The sequence below is a fragment of the Rhinoraja longicauda genome, chromosome 3 (assembly GCF_053455715.1).
Source record: "Rhinoraja longicauda isolate Sanriku21f chromosome 3, sRhiLon1.1, whole genome shotgun sequence".
Classification (NCBI taxonomy): domain Eukaryota; kingdom Metazoa; phylum Chordata; class Chondrichthyes; order Rajiformes; family Arhynchobatidae; genus Rhinoraja; species Rhinoraja longicauda.
Window position 1 is genome coordinate 64,440,008 of NC_135955.1, and position 17,669 is coordinate 64,457,676.

The 17,669-nt window shown below is 41.0% G+C and overlaps 1 protein-coding gene across 1 annotated transcript in view; it reads right to left on the minus strand.

Annotated features, from left to right (window-relative positions):
* prdm6 (PR domain containing 6) overlaps positions 1-17,669 on the minus strand; it is a 172,927-nt gene that overhangs the window by 33,753 nt on the left and 121,505 nt on the right. Inside the window, exons 4-5 of the mRNA XM_078397012.1 lie at positions 17,394-17,518; positions 2,854-3,190 (exon numbers count right to left, since the gene is read on the minus strand). Coding sequence (XP_078253138.1) covers positions 2,854-3,190; positions 17,394-17,518 — 462 coding nt within the window. The remainder of the gene's footprint in view (positions 1-2,853; positions 3,191-17,393; positions 17,519-17,669) is intronic.

A 17,669-nucleotide genomic window follows, 5' to 3' on the forward strand; every position in this document is an offset into this window, starting at 1 on the left:
GCTCCAGGCTTCTTAATTTCAAGAGAGATACAAGAAACTGCAGATGCTGGTATTTTGAGTAAAACACAAAGGGCTGGAGTAACTCAGCAGGTCAGTCAGCATCCGTGGAGGACATGGATAGGTTACACTTCGGCTTGGGTCCCTTCCTAACTTCAAGCACTGTGAAATTAAAACGTTGTGATTCTATTACCACAATTTTGTTTTCCTTCAAAGTCCAGCACTTCTATAAATTTGCCAGAGTTTTTATTGTCAGTTCTTCACTGGTTGCAAAAAGCCGATTCACAGACTCACTTTCATATCAACTTACTTAACTGAAACAGAAGGAAGCAGGAAGTTGTAACCCCCAAAAAATCCACAAATAAAAATGAAGACACAAGGAACTGTAGATGCTGGATATCTTGAGCAAAACACGAAGTGCTGAACTTCAGGACCAGTCAGCATCTGAGGAGGGAATGGACAGGTGACGTTTTGGGTTGGAACCCTTCTTCAGACTGGTTGAAGTTTAGTTTAGTTTAGATATACAGTGCAGAACAGGTCCTTTGACCCACCGAGTCTGCACCGACCAGCCATATCCATACACTAGCACTATCCTACACACGAGGGCCAATTGACAATCTTTTTACCGAAAGCCAATTAATCCACAAACCTGTACGTCTTTGGAGTGTGGGAGGAAACCGGAGCACCCAGGGAAAACTCACACGGTCATGGGGAGAACGTACAAACTCTGTACAGGCAAGCACCCCAAGTCAGAATTGAACCTGGGTCTCTGGTGCTGTAAGGCAGCAACTCTAAGTGTATCATTGATGGTGCCTTCACAGTTTGCAGCTTTTTACACATTTCTTTCATTTCTTTTTCTCACAATCAATCAGGGTCCAAGATCATATTGAGATTTCATAGAAGCCAAGATATGTACATGAAATCTCAAACAAAATTGTTTAGGGTCACTTGCAATAAGGGACTCAAAAGGACTAGACATAGAGACATAGAGTGGGCAGCATAACGGTGCAGCGGTAGACCATATGGGCTTTCTCTGGGTGCTCTGGTTTCCTCCAATACTCCAAAGACATACAGGATTGTAAGTTAATAGGCTTTGGTAAAAAAAAATTGTAAAGTGACCCTAGTTTGTAGGGTAGTGCTAGTGTATGGGGTGATCGCTGGACGACACGGACTCGATGGGCTGAAGGGCCTGCTTCCATGCCGATTCTCTAAAATCTAAAGTCTAAGGGCGGCACGGTAGCGCAGCGGTAGAGTTGCTGCTTTACAGCGAATGCAGCGCCGGAGACTCAGGTTCGATCCTGACTACGGGTGCTGCACTGTAAGGAGTTTGTACGTTCTCCCCGTGACCTGCGTGGGTTTTCTCCGAGATCTTCGGTTTCCTCCCACACTCCAAAGACGTACAGGTATGTAGGTTAATTGGCTGGGTAAATGTAAAAATTGTCCCTAGTGGGTGTAGGATAGTGTTAATGTACGGGGATCGCTGGGCGGCACGGACTTGGAGGGCCGAAAAGGCCTGTTTCCGGCTGTATATATATGATATGATAAGATCTAGAGTAAATTGACAAATTGACTTCACTAACACCACTCCATACACCCTCCAGCACCACTGCCAGTCCCGACACATACTCCCTTACCTCCACGGCAGCTTTTGACAGAGCAGTTTTGTATCAGGCATGGGATGTGTTCTTCATTGAGGCATAGAACTATATAGCCTGTAAACAGTCTCTTGTACTTGCTGACCAAGTTGGCATGCTGGGCTAGACCTATTTTCTTGCATTTTGCCCACACCCCTCTAAATCTGTCCTATTCATAAACCTGTCCAAATGTCTGTGGAAGTCATAATTGTATCTGCTTCTGTAGCTTCCTCTGGCAGCTTGTTCCAGATACTGATTACCCTCTGAGTGATAAAGTTACCTCTGACATCCCTCTTAAAACTCCCCCCTTTCACTTTAAGCCTATGCCCTTTAGTTTTAGAATCCTTTACTCTGGGTTGAAAAGTCTGTGACTGTTCACTTTATCCATGAACCTCATGATCTTCTATACCCCTCAGATTCCTACGGTCCAAAGAATAAAGTCCCAAACTAGCCACCCTCTCCCTATAACTCAAGCCTGCAAGCCAAGATAACATCCTGGTAAATCTCTTCCACAACCTTTCCAAAGTAATGGCATCTTTTCGACAGCAAACGACCAGAACTGCACAGTACTCCATGATCTGGGACACTTCCTAGAGATCAGAGTGACAATGACAGCAGCAAGCTATTCATGCAGTTACATATGGAATTGCACAAGTCCAGTTTTAACACACAAATCTACTGCACAAAAAGTGGGACTTTTCTACATATTTTTCCCAATTTCAATTTTTTTTGCTGAGGATCCAATTGGCAATCTTTATTAGATGCAGCATATGTTTAGTGTAGAAACCTTCTATAGTATTGCTTCTGTCGGGTAAATACTGAACAAATACAAGAACTAATCTCTGTGGTACTCCGCTGGTTACTGTATCTCCTTCCAGTCTGTAAAGGATCCATTTATTCTAACTCTCTGTTTTCTATAAGAGACACTTTTCAATCCGTTCTGACGCGCTTGCTCTGTTACCATGGGCTTTTAATTTATCAATTTTATCCTAAAAATGCCATTCATGAAGTCCTCATGGTTGCACCACAGTTTCTCCAACTGCTGTTCCAGCGCTGAAAACTAGAGTTCAGACTGCTGCAGCTGTAGACATTTCCTGTACTTGTGGATGGGCTGGGGAGAGGGCTCTTTCATTTGATTCATAGAGATGATGCACGGGAGAAGCAGAATGCATATCAGTTTAGTATGTAGTTGTGTAGCATGTATGTATTTGATGATAGTTACCTGTCTGGGTTCTGTGGACACACATGCATCTGTAGCAGAATCCGTTGGGTGAAGGTCTTAAAGCACTGCCCACACTTCCAGAGGTGCCAATCACTGAATTCTCCACTTAAGTGGCTGGTGGAGGTTGGACTTGCCAGTACCCGCTGGTTCTTCACATTGATGTGGTTGACCATGGAATCATGTGGCCCTGCTTTATCAGACAGCGCTTTGCTGCACGATGTCTCTGGGAACCTCAGTGAACGGTAAACCCCTGTCGGTGGAAGTTTGCCAGTCTTGTTGAAAGTTTGTAACGTCTCATGCCTGGTCATTACGTCAACAAGAGTCGATGGGACATTCACTATGGAAATAAACAAAAATTATTTTGTTTCAAAATTGGAATTCAAATAGCAAGGCAACCAATAATTAAACGGGTCCTTTAATCCAAATTTTACCCAAAGTTATTTGTATGCCTGTAGGTGTGATTTCGTAAAACCTTTTAAAAAAGAAAATTATTTGAGAAACATGTCCCAAAATTAAAATGGCAGAAAGAGGGGAAACCCAGCAGCAATTTCTCATCTTGGCTCAGTTCGAAAATAATAGAATGAGATAGTAGATTGCCAAAGTTCTGGTCATTGTTACTTTGATTTAATGACTGTAAAATAAATAGGTTAGCAGCAACTATACATACATTATTAGTGATTGGAGATATATGTTATTGATTCTATTCCATTTTTATATTAAAGTCACTTGTATTTGGAATACATTTATAAAGGAAGGAGGTTTCAATCTTACAAAAAATGTAATTAGATTTTTTGACATGTTATTATAAATTGTATTATCTCAAAATCTCACAATAACTAGGGATAAGGAAGGGCAATCAAATCCATGATGATGATGTTCCTTAAAGATTTTGGACTTTCGAATCAACTAGTGCAAGAAACAATGCAGTAAAATGGTGCTGCATGAAGGGCCCAATGATGCCTGTCAATTTCCACAGATGCACTAAAGAAAGCACACTGTCTGTATGCATCAGAGCCTGCTATGGCAGCTGTTCTGTCCAAGACAACAAGAAATTGCCGGGAGTTGTAAACACCGCCATCAAGCAAACCAGTCTTCCCCCCATCAACTCTAACTATACTTCACTCTGCCTCAGAAAAGCAACCGACATAATCAAGGATCTCTTAGACCTCAATCATTCTCTCTTCTCCCCTCTCCTGTCAGGTAGAATTTACAGAAGCTTGAAAGCAGTTACCACCAGATTCAAGAACAGCTTTTTCCCTGCAATTATCAGACTCTTCAACAGACTTCTCTTCTGCTGATTAATTTCCAATCTTTCAATTTACTTTGTTGTGGACTTTCAAAAACTTTTTAAAATTTGCACGTTCTCTACAGCTGTAACGTTATATTCTGTTTATTTTCACTTTTGAACTACCTGATGTGAAGTATAATTTGCCCAGATAGCTGGCAAAACAAAGATTTTCACTCTATCTCAGTATGCATGACAATAGTAAACCAATGCCAATATCAAGCCATATCATCTTGTCCCAGTGTTAATGTGAGTGCTTTTTGAACGTATACTTCATACAAGGTCTTGGATGCTTCGTGATCATTAGTTACAATATTTTACCCATCAGTGCAAATTAAGGAAAATAAATATAGAGAGTCCAACACACAAATGAAATTAAAATTGGGGAGCTCTGAAAATAAAGATGGCTGAACAGCTCTCTGCCGCTACCTTGGGATGATACAAGAAAAGGCAGTCAACTGGAGAAGGGTCATATATGTTGGGGTTCCGGAAAGCTATCAAAGGCCAGAATTAAACATGTGGATTTAGGTGTCCATACAATGTCTGAAGAGATGTCTCAGGGACTTGTTCCCATGACTGGAAAAATCTTCATGAGGAAACGGTTGACAGCTCCCATCTCTCGGAGCTTGTTCCACCTCATAGAATGCCTTTTGGGTGGGACAGGTAGGCTCAAATGGCCCTTTGTATCCAGATATATTCCATCCAGCCACATGGACACAGAGACACAGTCTGTACAAGGGTCTTGACCCGAAAAAAATAACCCATTCCTTCTCTCCAGAGATGCCGCCTGTCCTGCTGAGTTACTCCAGCAGTTTGTGTCTATCTTTGGACAGAGAGGACGATGAGTCGAGGCAGTGTCCTAAGCAGCAGCATAAAGCCCATCATATCATAATACAAATGTTATGTTATTGATATTTCATCTTCATCAAGCTCGATTGAGTCTTGTGACAAGCACTGCAGATGGGTGATCACTTTACAGAGTGTCTGTGTTCAGTCTACAAGAGTGACCCTGAGTTTTGTTGCCTGTCACTTTAATTCTCCATCTCTCTCCCACATTTACCTATCTATCTGTGGCCTCTGTTACGATAAGGCCCAAAGTTTATTTGAAGAACAACACTTCATCTTCCGTCTGGACAAGTTACAGTCTGACAGACACAATAACATATTTGCCAAGTTACTTTCAGCTCGTTCTTTCTTTATTTATTTCTATATGCACCAGAACTGGCTAATTCTCAGTAATCCAGAAAATTTGTCACAGTTTTGCCTTAGGTGAGCATGTACTGCGGTCCTGTTATTAGAAGCACCTACTAGGGCTACCGGGAGGCAGAGATCAGCCATGATTGAATGGTGGAGTAGACTCGATGGCCTAATTCTACTCCTATAACTTGTGAACTTGTTTCTATCATATTATCCCATTTGGCCTTATCTTATCAGAGATATTTCACTTGTTCTATCCTGCCTCAACTTCTTGAAATCTAACAAGTAATTTGTGTTCTCTCTTTCCCAGTTTTGATGGAGGATCCCAGACTTGAAACAGGTTTATCTTTGCTCATGGATGATGCCTGACGTGTTGAGTATTTCACGCAAGCAAACCTCTGGTCATTTAAAGTTGACCACTGCAGCCCTTACCAGCAGCTGAAAGTCTATGCCTGGCAATTATTACCATGGCCGCGATGTTTACCATCTTTTGGGGTTGGAAGGCAGCTACCTGCTGGAACTGCTCATCACTAAAACTCCTTTCGTATGTATTAAAAAAACACAAATAAGTTACAGTTTCTCTCATAAACAGCTCCTGCCTTTGATACCAAAGAGGAGTCCACCCCAGTTGATAAGTCAGTGAGACTTTTGGAATGAGTTTAAACGAGCATTAAGAGATGCATGATTACTGAGCACATTTCTTTCCTTACCAGAGCATTCAGTTTTGCTGAGATGCTTTTATTTGTAATGAGGGTGTGCTGCCAGTGTATTTCAAGTTTACCAATGCATGGCATGTAGAGTAGGGAAAGAGTTGGTAGGCAGGCAGCAAGCAGAGAGATGGGTAACGACAGATAGATAAGAAAAAAAGAAAGCCCCGTAAACTCATCTGATAAAGATATTAGTTGAATGGAATTGTTTCAATGATGAACGGAGTGTCTAGATTATATATTTCCATTACATAGTGAGTCCTATTTATTGTGATATTATAAGGCTATAGTATCATCAAACATAATTTGTTTTCAGCCAAAGCTCTGGTTTTCAAACCAGAGGCTTCCTTAGAAATCAGAATGAATAGAAACCAAGCAGTGTGGCCCTCTCCCAACTGTTTCCATTCCAACTGTGGTCATTTTACATCTAAAAATTATGAGAGTCCATGCAGCTGCAAGCATCCCATCAGGAATTATCCTCATAACTCCCCTCCCCTGTTTCCTGTCTTTGCTAGCCTTATTTCTCCACACGGCCATTTGGTGGTGGCAATCTGTGAGCTGATTGAGAACATCCATACTGCACAAGTGGACAGGCCAGACTTGAGATTCTTGCACAGATTGCACCGGGAAAATAGCCAATATAATCAAGGACCACACACAACCCCGATCATTCTCTCGTCTCCACTCTCCGTAGGGAAGAAGATATAAAAGCCTGAACCCACCAGATTCAAGAACAGTGTACAACGCAGAAAAAGGGTCTGAAGAAGGGTCTCGACCCGAAACGTCACCCATTCCTTCTCTCCCGAGATGCTGCCTGACCTGCTGAGTTACTCCAGCATTTTGTGGATAAATAGATTCAAGAACAGTTTCTTCCTCGCGATTATCAAATTATTGATTCAGCCCCTCATTAGCTAGGGATGAATTCTCAATCTTCCCATCTACTTCCTTGCACTTTTTGTCTTTGCATTTTTATTAGCACTTTTTCTATAATTGCAACACGATATTCTGCACTCTCTAGCAACAAAGAACTGCAGGTGCTGGTTTACACAAAAGGACCAAAGTGTTAAAGAATTCAGTGGGTCGGGTAGCATCTCTAGAGAACATGGATCGGTTATATTTCAGATCGGGACTCTTCTTCAGAATAAAATTCAGAGTCTGAAGAAAGGTCCTAACCCGAACCCTCACCTATCCATGTTGTCCAGAGATGCTGCCTGATTCGCTGAGTTACTCCAACACTTTGTGCCATATTCTGTACTCTATTTTCTCTTTTGCACTACCTAATGTACTCATGTATGGTATGATTTGCATGGACAACATGCATAATGTAGTGTTTCTTTTACCGTACATTGGTTCCTGTGACAATAACAGACCAATATCAATGCAGAAAACGTTTTGGGGTTGATTAATATTATCGTTTATAATGATAATCCATAATTTTCCATACAGTTAGTTTTAATGTTGGCATGCACAATTGACAATTGTTGAAAGGGATAAATGAGTAAGAGGTGCCATGAAAAAAATGGCTGGGGATAGATCCACATTGGGTGGCTTGATCAGCACATAGAGACCAGTTCCGTGACCTTTCACGTGCACTATTCAGATCAGTAGAGCATTGGATTTACCAGAGGGAAGGACCTGCAGAACCAGTGGGAGTTTGGTAAGTGCCAGGAATTGCTGTGGTTAATACAAGGAAAGAAGCCGAAAAATGGTGCGTTAAATGTTCAAAGTTCCAGCATTATTTTTGTAAAGTCTTGTTACCTCATCTATGTCATCCCCTTCATGTGATTGGGGCTGACAAATGCTGTATGTGATTTGAACCGGTCAGGTTTTGGTGGGTTACCCCTTTAGATGAATGATAGCCAATGTGCCAGTTAAACAGTGGACAGGCTGAACCATCATTATTTATTGGACCAAAAGGCAATAATGTTGGGAGAATGAGAGAGAACTGGAGATGTTTGTTCCAGTTGCAAGCAGTGTTGTCAACCAGTTATCCCTCTGGAAAAGTAGGGATGCATCACTAGATGTGAAAGTCTGCGACAAGTGTCTAGTCAATACATCTATAATGCTAAGAATCATAGCCTGACGAAGTGCAGAAGCAAAGGCTGGGGTTTTGTTTGGAAATATAATGAAAGGTTATGCTTTATTTTAATAGGGCAGCCAAATCAGGCACTGAGAAAGAACAGCCGAAAACAATGTGTATGTTGTGCCAGTAAGATTCAAATCAACAGGATTTCTACCATGTGGATGAATCTCACTCCTCATGGAGAAAGATCAAGCAGGACCCAGCTGGAGGGAAAATACATTAAAGCCAAATGGTTGTCATAGAACAGTAACAATAAATCGTGGCAGCAGCTGGCAGAGCTGTCAGCTTGATGGCAAGAATCTGCAGTGCCCATGGAAAACTGATTATGATGGCTCTTGAATTAGTGTTTAGATTTGTATATATTGACTAATGTTAGGCACTAAGTTGCAAAAAGGGATGATTATTATAAATAACATGCCTTTCATTTTTCTAGAAATTGGGTGTATAGTGGTGCAGCGGTAGAGTTGCTGCCTTACAGTGCCAGAGACCCAGGATTGATCCTGACTATGGGTGCTGTCTGTGTGGAGTTTGTACGTTCTCGCTGTGACCATGTGGGTTTTCTCCGGGTACTCTGGTTTCCCCCGCACTCCAAAGACATACAGGTTTGTAGGTTAATTGGATTTGGTAAAATTGTAAAATTGTCCGTCGTGTGTAGGATAGTGCATGTGTGCGGGGTGATCGTTAGTCGGTGCGGACTCGGTGGGCCAAAGAGCTGGTTTCCGCGCTGTATCCCTAAATTCTAATAATAGAACACACAAAGTTAGAAGCCTCTATAGCATTGCACCTGGAGGAAGCCGCTGTAAATAATGCTAATTACGCAACTCCATCCTCCACCTTGCACCTGCACACTACATCAGATGTGGCATAAATATAATTGTGAATTCCAAATCGAGTTTGAGGAAATAGGACAATCTCTCCATGAAATCAATCCAAGCCGTTTCACCAGAGGCACCTATCAGCAAAGAAAAACATTGAATTATACAAATATTGGTTCAACATCTGAATTAACAAATGGGAACCAGTAATTCAGGATCATTAATGCCAACATTTTCAGTTCAGGCTGGCGATGAAGAACTTGCTTGACTTCAATGCCCACATGCACCATCTCTCATCAGTCACTGACCATCACAATGTCTGCTTCACCACATTGCAAACTAAAAGTGAGGACACAATTAAAATACCAAAGCAAGTTTATTTATTCATGTGCCAACTGTTTGCCAATAGCGAGCAAATTTTAGTGCCACGTTGTTGGCCTCTACAAGATCCTTTACAGTGCATGTGTCATGCACCATGTCACAGCTCAGGAGATGTTCCATAGTCTGGAGGCCCCGTCCACACTCGCAGTCCACCACATCTTCAGTATATCCCCACTTCAGCATGTTCAAAGCTCTTACTGCAGCTATTGCATCTGATCGGCGCAAGTCGTTGGAGGATCTGATTGAATCCGTGGAGATGACACACAGCAGCAAGAAGGCTTGGGCCACTCTCAATCAGATTACAAGGACCCAAAGAAGACCAAGTCACTCCATACTGACCGGCCTACTGCTAATCAAGTAGCACGCCAACCCCTACTCAATGGCAAAACTGACTCACCAGTGACAAAGCAGAAACCCCAGCAGTGCTATGAAGGTAACTCTGATAACCCACAACTGTGTCAGCCTTTGACAATGAAAGAACTAGATGCTGCTATCTGCACAGCCAAAATAGGTAAAGCTGCAGGTCTGGATAACATCATGACTGAACAGATCAAGCACCTTGGACCAACTACAAAACAGTGGGTGCTGGCCATATTTAACACCTGCATGGAGAGATGTCACATCCCAAAGTTCTAGCGTCACACACGTGTCAGAGCATTGCTGAAGCCAGGCAAAGATCCTTCAGCACCAAAGAGCTACAGGCCAATATCACTTCTTTGCCACACCTACAAGCTGTTTGAGCAACTCATCTCGCCTCAGCCAGGTGAGGGCCATCCCTAATAAAGGAGCAGGCAGGGTTCCGGTCTGGGAAGTCCTGCACATGTCAGCTTCTCAATCTCACCCAACACTTAGAGAATGGCTTTCAGGAAGGTGTTATCACAGGCGCTGTTTTTGTAGACCTTTCAGCCACTTATGATACAGTAAACCATCGCCGACTGTTACACAAAGTACTTAATTTGACACACAACTTGCATCTAACCAACCTGGTGAAGACTCTGGTGGAAAACAGACGCTTCTTTGTCGAGCTGTCAGGAAAGAAAAGTCGCTGGCACAGGCAGAAAAACGGCCTCCCTCAAGGAAGTGTCCTGGCACCCACCTAGTTCAATATCTATGTTAATGACCAGCCTATCCATCCCAACACCAGGAGTTTCATTTATGCAGATGACCTGTGTATTACAATACAGCATGCTGACTTCCTTGAGGCAGAAGCTATTCTGTGTGAGGCTTTAGTCAACCTGTCCTCATACTACAAAGAGAATCACCTGAGAGCCAATCCATCTAAATCCCAAGTCTGCGCCTTCCATTTGAAGAACAAGTATGCAAATCAAAGGTTGAAGATCATATGGAATGGAGTCAGATTGGAGCACTGTGACAGTCCAATCTATGACTCATGTGTGACTCTTGATCAACCTCTGACCTACAAAGCACATATCACCAAGCTTAAAGGAAAAGTCAGTTCCAGACTGGTCTTTAATTCCTTGTTTTGTCTCTCCCTGCTTTCTTAAAAAGTGGGGTTACATTAGCAACCCTCCAGCCCACAGGAACTGATCCAGTCTATAGAACATTGGAAAATGATCGACAATGCATCCACGACCTAATCAAATTGTTTGTTGTTCTGTTACACAGAAACAATGAAGGATATGGAACTGATGGCAGAACTGAAAATACTGAAAAATAAAAACAAAAAGGCAGTTAAACAGCACTCAGACTGACCTGTGTAAATGTTTATCCCTCCTAAAAATAGTTACAATCTACAGTCTTAAACAGAACGATTAACATGACTTTGGTCAGTTACAATGAATTGAAGCCAAGCATAATATTATCTCAGACGTTGTGAGATGTTAGCACGTATGGAATATCAGGCAGTGAGCACATTTTACTGGAGGCACAGAGCATTTAAAGTCCCAGTGCCAGTACAGCGCCATTACCCAGTAGAATGGAATCTCACAATATAAGCGATTATTCAAACAGTCATTATCCATAAGCTTCACAAAGTTTGCCAGTTCTTAAATATATTCTGCTCACTTAAAATCAATCCATTAGTCTTTTGGTCACCCATTGACTATAACTTTTTTAATATAGAATGAAATTTTAATGGCGAATCAGGTATGAAAACTTAATTCTGAAATGAAAGTATAAATTTTAAATACAACTAACTGAAATTCACACTCTTTCTGTTATGAAGCCAGAAAACCAGTGGAGTAAATTCCCTTCCAACAGCTTGGACATTAACAATGGTAAATAAGATGACCCTGAATCTGCATGTTTCCCTTCATCCAGAACCGCCAAATCTTGCATTTGATATAATTAGTTAACAATGCTCTGTTCAGGTCGATCACAGATCTGAATCTCCACTAACCCACTTGGGTTGGGTTATTTTCTTATTTCCTGATCGTACCCATTAAGGAGCCTATTTCAGTTCATTGAATCTATGCAAGCTCAGAGATAATTCCACCACTATTTTTTGTTCTGTCACCTAGTCTTCCTACATTCCCATAAACACACCCCGTATTCCACCCCTGACAAGGGACAACCTACAGTGGCCAATTGATCTCCAACCCACATGACATTGAGATGTGGGGAGAAAATTGGAGAACCCAGGGATAACCCACCCAGTACACAAAGAAACACAGCAAGTAAACAGAGAATGGATGGGCTGGAACCACATAGAGAGCCCACGTCATTGGTTGTGGGACAAGAGGAGCAGCAATCTTCCCAAAGTCCCACTATCTCTGCATCACGCCCAGTTATCCTTATTTTCTCCTTTCGATCACTTCATACACCTGTGATCTCTATGCCCAACAGTCAAATTGCCCCCATATCTTCAAAGAAGCCTACTGCATACATTAATGAAAGTCTGTTGTTGCATCTAATGTGCTGTAAATCTGCAGGAAATAAGAATTCCATGGTTCCTGTTCATATCTGGTGCATATGACAAACAAACCCTCTTGAAGGTATTTATTCACAAAATGCTGGAGTAACTCAGCAGGTCAGGCAGCATCTCAGGAGAGAAGGAATGGGCGACGTTTCGGGTCGAGACCCTTCTTCAGACTGAGATTCCTTCTCTCCTGAGATGCTGCCTGACCTGCTGAGTTACTCCAGCATTTTGTGAATAAATACCTTCGATTTGTACCAGCATCTGCAGTTATTTTCTTACACTTTCTAACAAACCCTCTTGGGTCTTTAGTTTTAAAGTAAGCTTTTAAATTAGTCATTCAGCGAGAACATATCTGTGCAGTCAGTGCAGCCTCCTTTGATGTGCTTAGTGACATTAAATTATCATTGAGTTTGGCGAAAGGACAATATTGAATGATTGCAACATTAACTGATTGGACACACCTGCAAAAAGGGTTAGCATGAAGAGCACAGCAACCCAGTTTGGCTTCCTGCTTCTAGGCATTGTGGCATTAATTCATTGGGATGATGTTTGAAGTTAGTCCTGAGGAATGTCCCTTTACTTTCACTGTTTTCCATGCTTTGTCCCAAAGGATATCTGGAGAAAAGATGTTCCAAAGGAAATCTGCGGTGGCACGTGTAATTAAATCTGTTAATTACTTTATGGGGACAGCACATTGGTGCAGCGGTAGAGTTGCTGCCTAACAACGCCAGAATCCTGGGTTCGATCCTGACTATGTGTGCTGTCTGTATTGAGTTTGTACATTCTTCCTGTGATCGTGTCGGTTTTCTCCAGGTGCTCCGTCTTCCTCCCACATCCCAAAGACGTTCAGGTTTGTAGGTTAATTGGCTTCTGTGGATTGTCCCTAGTGTGTAAGATAGAACTAGTGTACAGATCGCTGGTCGGCATGCACTCGGTGGGCTGAAGGGCATTTTTCCACGCGATACCTCTAAATTAAACTAAAATGTTCTGATCCATCGGCACAACAATAGGAACTGCTAGCATGCGGATTCAACGATAAAGAGGTATATCAGATGAAGATAGATGATGACAACTAGGTTTTATGTCACTAATTGTGAATGGATATGTCAGGGATTGATGATACGAAGGATGGGGATTTCAAGTGGAGATTTCCTCAAATGATGCACATGGTTGCATTTCGCTGTGTGCCTACAAGCGGTTGGTGTGACAGCTATTGCCAAGCAAGTGCAAGTACTCTGCTGCTAAGTTTGACAGGGGAAGAGCAAAGATCCGGAATGTTTTTATCTCAGCTTCTACGGGTGACAAATCATTCTGAAGATACTGCTGTTTCAGTTACTTCATTCCATCTTTTTAAATAGACATTGCAGTTGCTGTTAGTGTCATAGAGTCATACAGTGTGAAAACAGGCCCTTTGGCCCAACTTGCCCCCATCAACCAACATGCCCCATCTACACTAGCCCCATCTGTCTGCTTTTCGCCTGTATACTTCTAACCTACCCTATCCATGTTCCTGTCTAAATGTTTCTTAAACATTGCGATAGTACCTGCCTCAACTAACTCCTCCGACAGCTATTCCATATACCCACCACTCTTTGTGTAAAAAATATATCCTTCTGGTTCCCATTAAATCTTTCTTCCCTCACCTTAAACCTATGTCCTCTGGTTCTTGATTACCCTACTCTGGGCAAAAGACCTGACCTATTCCTCTCATGATTTTATACACCTCTATAATATCACCCCTCATCCTCCTGCACTACAAGGAATAAACTGTCTCAGTAATAAGCAGCACCGTTTCCCCAACAGAGAAGATACACCTCCTCAATTAAGTATACCGCTACCCTTTTGTTGAATTCCTACTGCCATTAGATGTGCACAACCTCAGCCTGTAAAAGAGAAGAACACGTATTAGTAAATGTGGGGTAGGCTTTTTGTTAGGGTTGAATAGCTGAATATGTACGCTGACTGTGAGACATGGATGCGAGGCTTGTAGCGTCATTCAGTGAATGTGTGGTGAGTCCTGATGGATAGAGATTGTTTGGAGGTAAATGATAGTGGTGAATTGACTTGCGTTTGGGTTGAGCAATATTGTTAATAGGATTTTGATGAAAAGTCATTGAACCAAATCATTAACTCTTACATTTCTGTATTTGCCACTCTTTCTACTTTGCTTTCCTCTTGATTACAACTTTATCTGGTCCTAGACACTCATAATAATGCCCCCCTACTGATGTTTCCAGACAATGAGCAGTGTATACCATCTCCACTCTCATTGTCTGATGCTCAATTCTTCCTCCCTCCCAGGCTGTGGCAAAACCTTACCTGACCCGTAAAACCTGTGAATAATTAACACTGTAATTGTACTAAAAAGTTCACAGAAAATTTGCACAAATTAGCGATATTAAGTTTATCAAATGAATAACTTCAAATGTGTTTGTGGTAGTTAGCATTTGCAAATATTATATCTTACAGTCAATTCTTAAATACTTGTACTGTCTCAGAAATCCAATGTTTTCTTCTTACCACAAGAATAAAATGCCTAGTTAATTCAAAACACCATATATTAATATTGCCTTTCTAATGTTGCCATTTGAATACTATCTCCAGCAATGATCCATATATCCAGACACTGAAGATAGACACAAAATGCTGAAGAAACTCAGCGGAACAGGCAGCGTCTCTGGACAGAAGGAATGGATAACGTTTCAGGTCGGTCTGAAGAAGGGTATCAACCCGAAACGTCACCCATTCCTTCTCTCTAGAGATGTTGCCTGTCCTTCTGAGTTACTCTGGCATATTGTGTCTATCTTCGGTGTAAACCAGCATCGTCTGGGTAGTTTGTCTGTTTGTTTTTATGTCATGACTGTTTTTGTAAAGCGTATTTGAGCACTTGGAAAATCGCTATATAAAATAAATGTTTATTATTATTATTATTATTATTATTATTATTATTATTATTATTATTATTATTATTATTATTATTATTATTATTATTATTATTATTATTATTATTATTATTATTATTATTATTATTATTATTATTATTATTATTATTATTATTATTATTATTATTATTATTATTATTATTATTATTATTATTATTATTATTATTATTGTTATCTGCAGTTCCTTCCTACACAATGATACATATCTGTTGGATTGCTGTCACACACAGATTATATCCTCAAATAAAAAAACTAGCATATAAGAATGTAATGTTATTTATTTGGGATGATTTCATAGCAATAGTGGCTCATCTCATGTCTTTTGTTGTGAATTGATTTGCTGATAGCTAATGGAATCCTCTGCAGCAAAATCACTATGAAACATATAAATAACCTAATTGCATCTTGGTTAGATCTTAGTTTTCGTAAGGGTGCTGTAAAACTAAGGGGCTGAGGGAAATGAAAGTAGAAACATTATTTTATTAAAACTTCAGTCAAAAACAAGCTACTGTTGCATTTTGGGCAGTCTAACATGGGCAGGACCTACACAGTGAATGGTCGGGCTCTGGGAGTGTTGTAGAGCGGAGGGATCTAGGAGTGCAGGTGCATGGTTCCTTGACGGTGGTCGCAGGTAGATCGAGTGGTCAAAAAGGTGTTTGCCACATACTCCGTCAGAGTATTGAGTATAGAAGTTGGGAGGTTATAGTTGTACAAGACGTTGTTGAGGCCGCATTTAAAGTATTGTGTTCAGTTCTGGGCACCATGATATAGAAAAGATGGTGTCCAGCTGGAAAGCATGCAGAGCTTTAAGAAGATGTTGCCAGGACTACAGGATCTGAGCTAGAGGGAGAGGTTGAGTAGGCTGGGTCTTTATTCCTTGGAGCGCAGGAGGTTGAGTGGTGATCTGATTGAGGTGTATAAAATCATGAGATGTATAGATCAGGTATGGAACAAGCTGCCAGAAGAGGTAGTTGAGACAGGGACTATCCCAACATTTAAGAAACAGTTAGACAGGTAAATGTAAAGGACAGGCTTGGAGGGATACAGACCAAATGCGGGCAGGTGGGACTAGTGTAGCCAGGACATGTTGGCCAATGTGGGCAAGTTGGGCCGAATTGCCCGTTTCCACACTGTATCACTCTATGACGCTTTGACTCTAGGCTAAATTTAACTAAGTTACATGCTGATTTTTTATTTTCTGGGCACCTGGTATCTGTTGGTAATGTCCCGGCACATTCTGTTGAAATGCACTAATTTCTATTTTTAATACAATAATATCTGAGGGTGTAGCAAATTAAAATTATTAGCTTGACTGCTTGCAATGATCACAGAATGATTATATCTTACCCCTATTCTTAGCAACCTCACTATTATGAGTCTTCTGTTGATAATAATTATTAAATGGTAATAGTGTCATTAAACCACACTAAAGGACAAGTTTATCCTCTTTTATAATGATAGACACAAAATGCTGGAGTAACTCAGTGGTTCAGGCAACATCCCTGTAGTAAATGGATAGATGATGTTTTGAGTCGGTACCCTTTTTCAGTCTGAAGAAGGGTCCTGACCCAAAACCTCACCAATCCATTTTCTGCAAGGATGCTGCCTGACCTGTTGACTTATTCCAGCTTTTTGAATCTTTCTTTGGTATAATCTAGCATCTGCAGTTCCTTTTTATTAGTCTTTTATAATGAGGTAGGCAATTTAACACTTTACCCAGAGGTAAACCTGCTTGCAGGAAGTCCGTCCAATCAATTATGAAGAATTGTAGCCCCATCAACTTGTTCTCCCTTGCCCACCTACATCTTATCCAAATGTTGTGATGCAGAATGAATCATATACATCAGTTTACTCATTTTTCACCAAACCGTTTATTGCTCTATGTTCTTTCACTAGTGCATAACTAGGAAAATCTGAAATAAATATTGAAAATCTCATCACAATGGAGATCAGCAAAATTATGTGAGAAGCCACGGAACTACAAGTGTTATCACAATCACAGTTCAATACATTTCTTTAGATGAGCAAATTAAATCAGGATGCCATGCAGTATCTAAGAAAGAGCAGCAACAAGATTCAGCTACATTTTCCAGTTCTAAAGAAAAGATCTCCTCGATTGGCAAAGAAGATCCCCAAATTAACCCGTAAAGTACATGTATTTCTGCAGGAAATGTTTGTTGGTAGATTAAATATGGCAGCGAAAAGTCATTCTGTGTTAACATTCTTTTAAAGGCACTGAAAGAAATGCTTACAGTTGTCATCTTGTGCAACGCACTGAAATGGGATCCCAAAGAATGACGTATAACTATCATTGTACCACACCAAAAGTTCCACTCCTCTCGGGATGTCATCACAGGCTCTGTAGAATATGCAGGACCTAAAAACAAAAACACATGAAGTGCTTTCAACTTTGATAATCTTGCACCATATTTTTGAATGACAGTTTGGTTTTCATAGCACATCACACTAGTATCCACTTCAATATTAGAGTGGTAGGATACAGCCTGTCACCCACAACTATGTGTAGG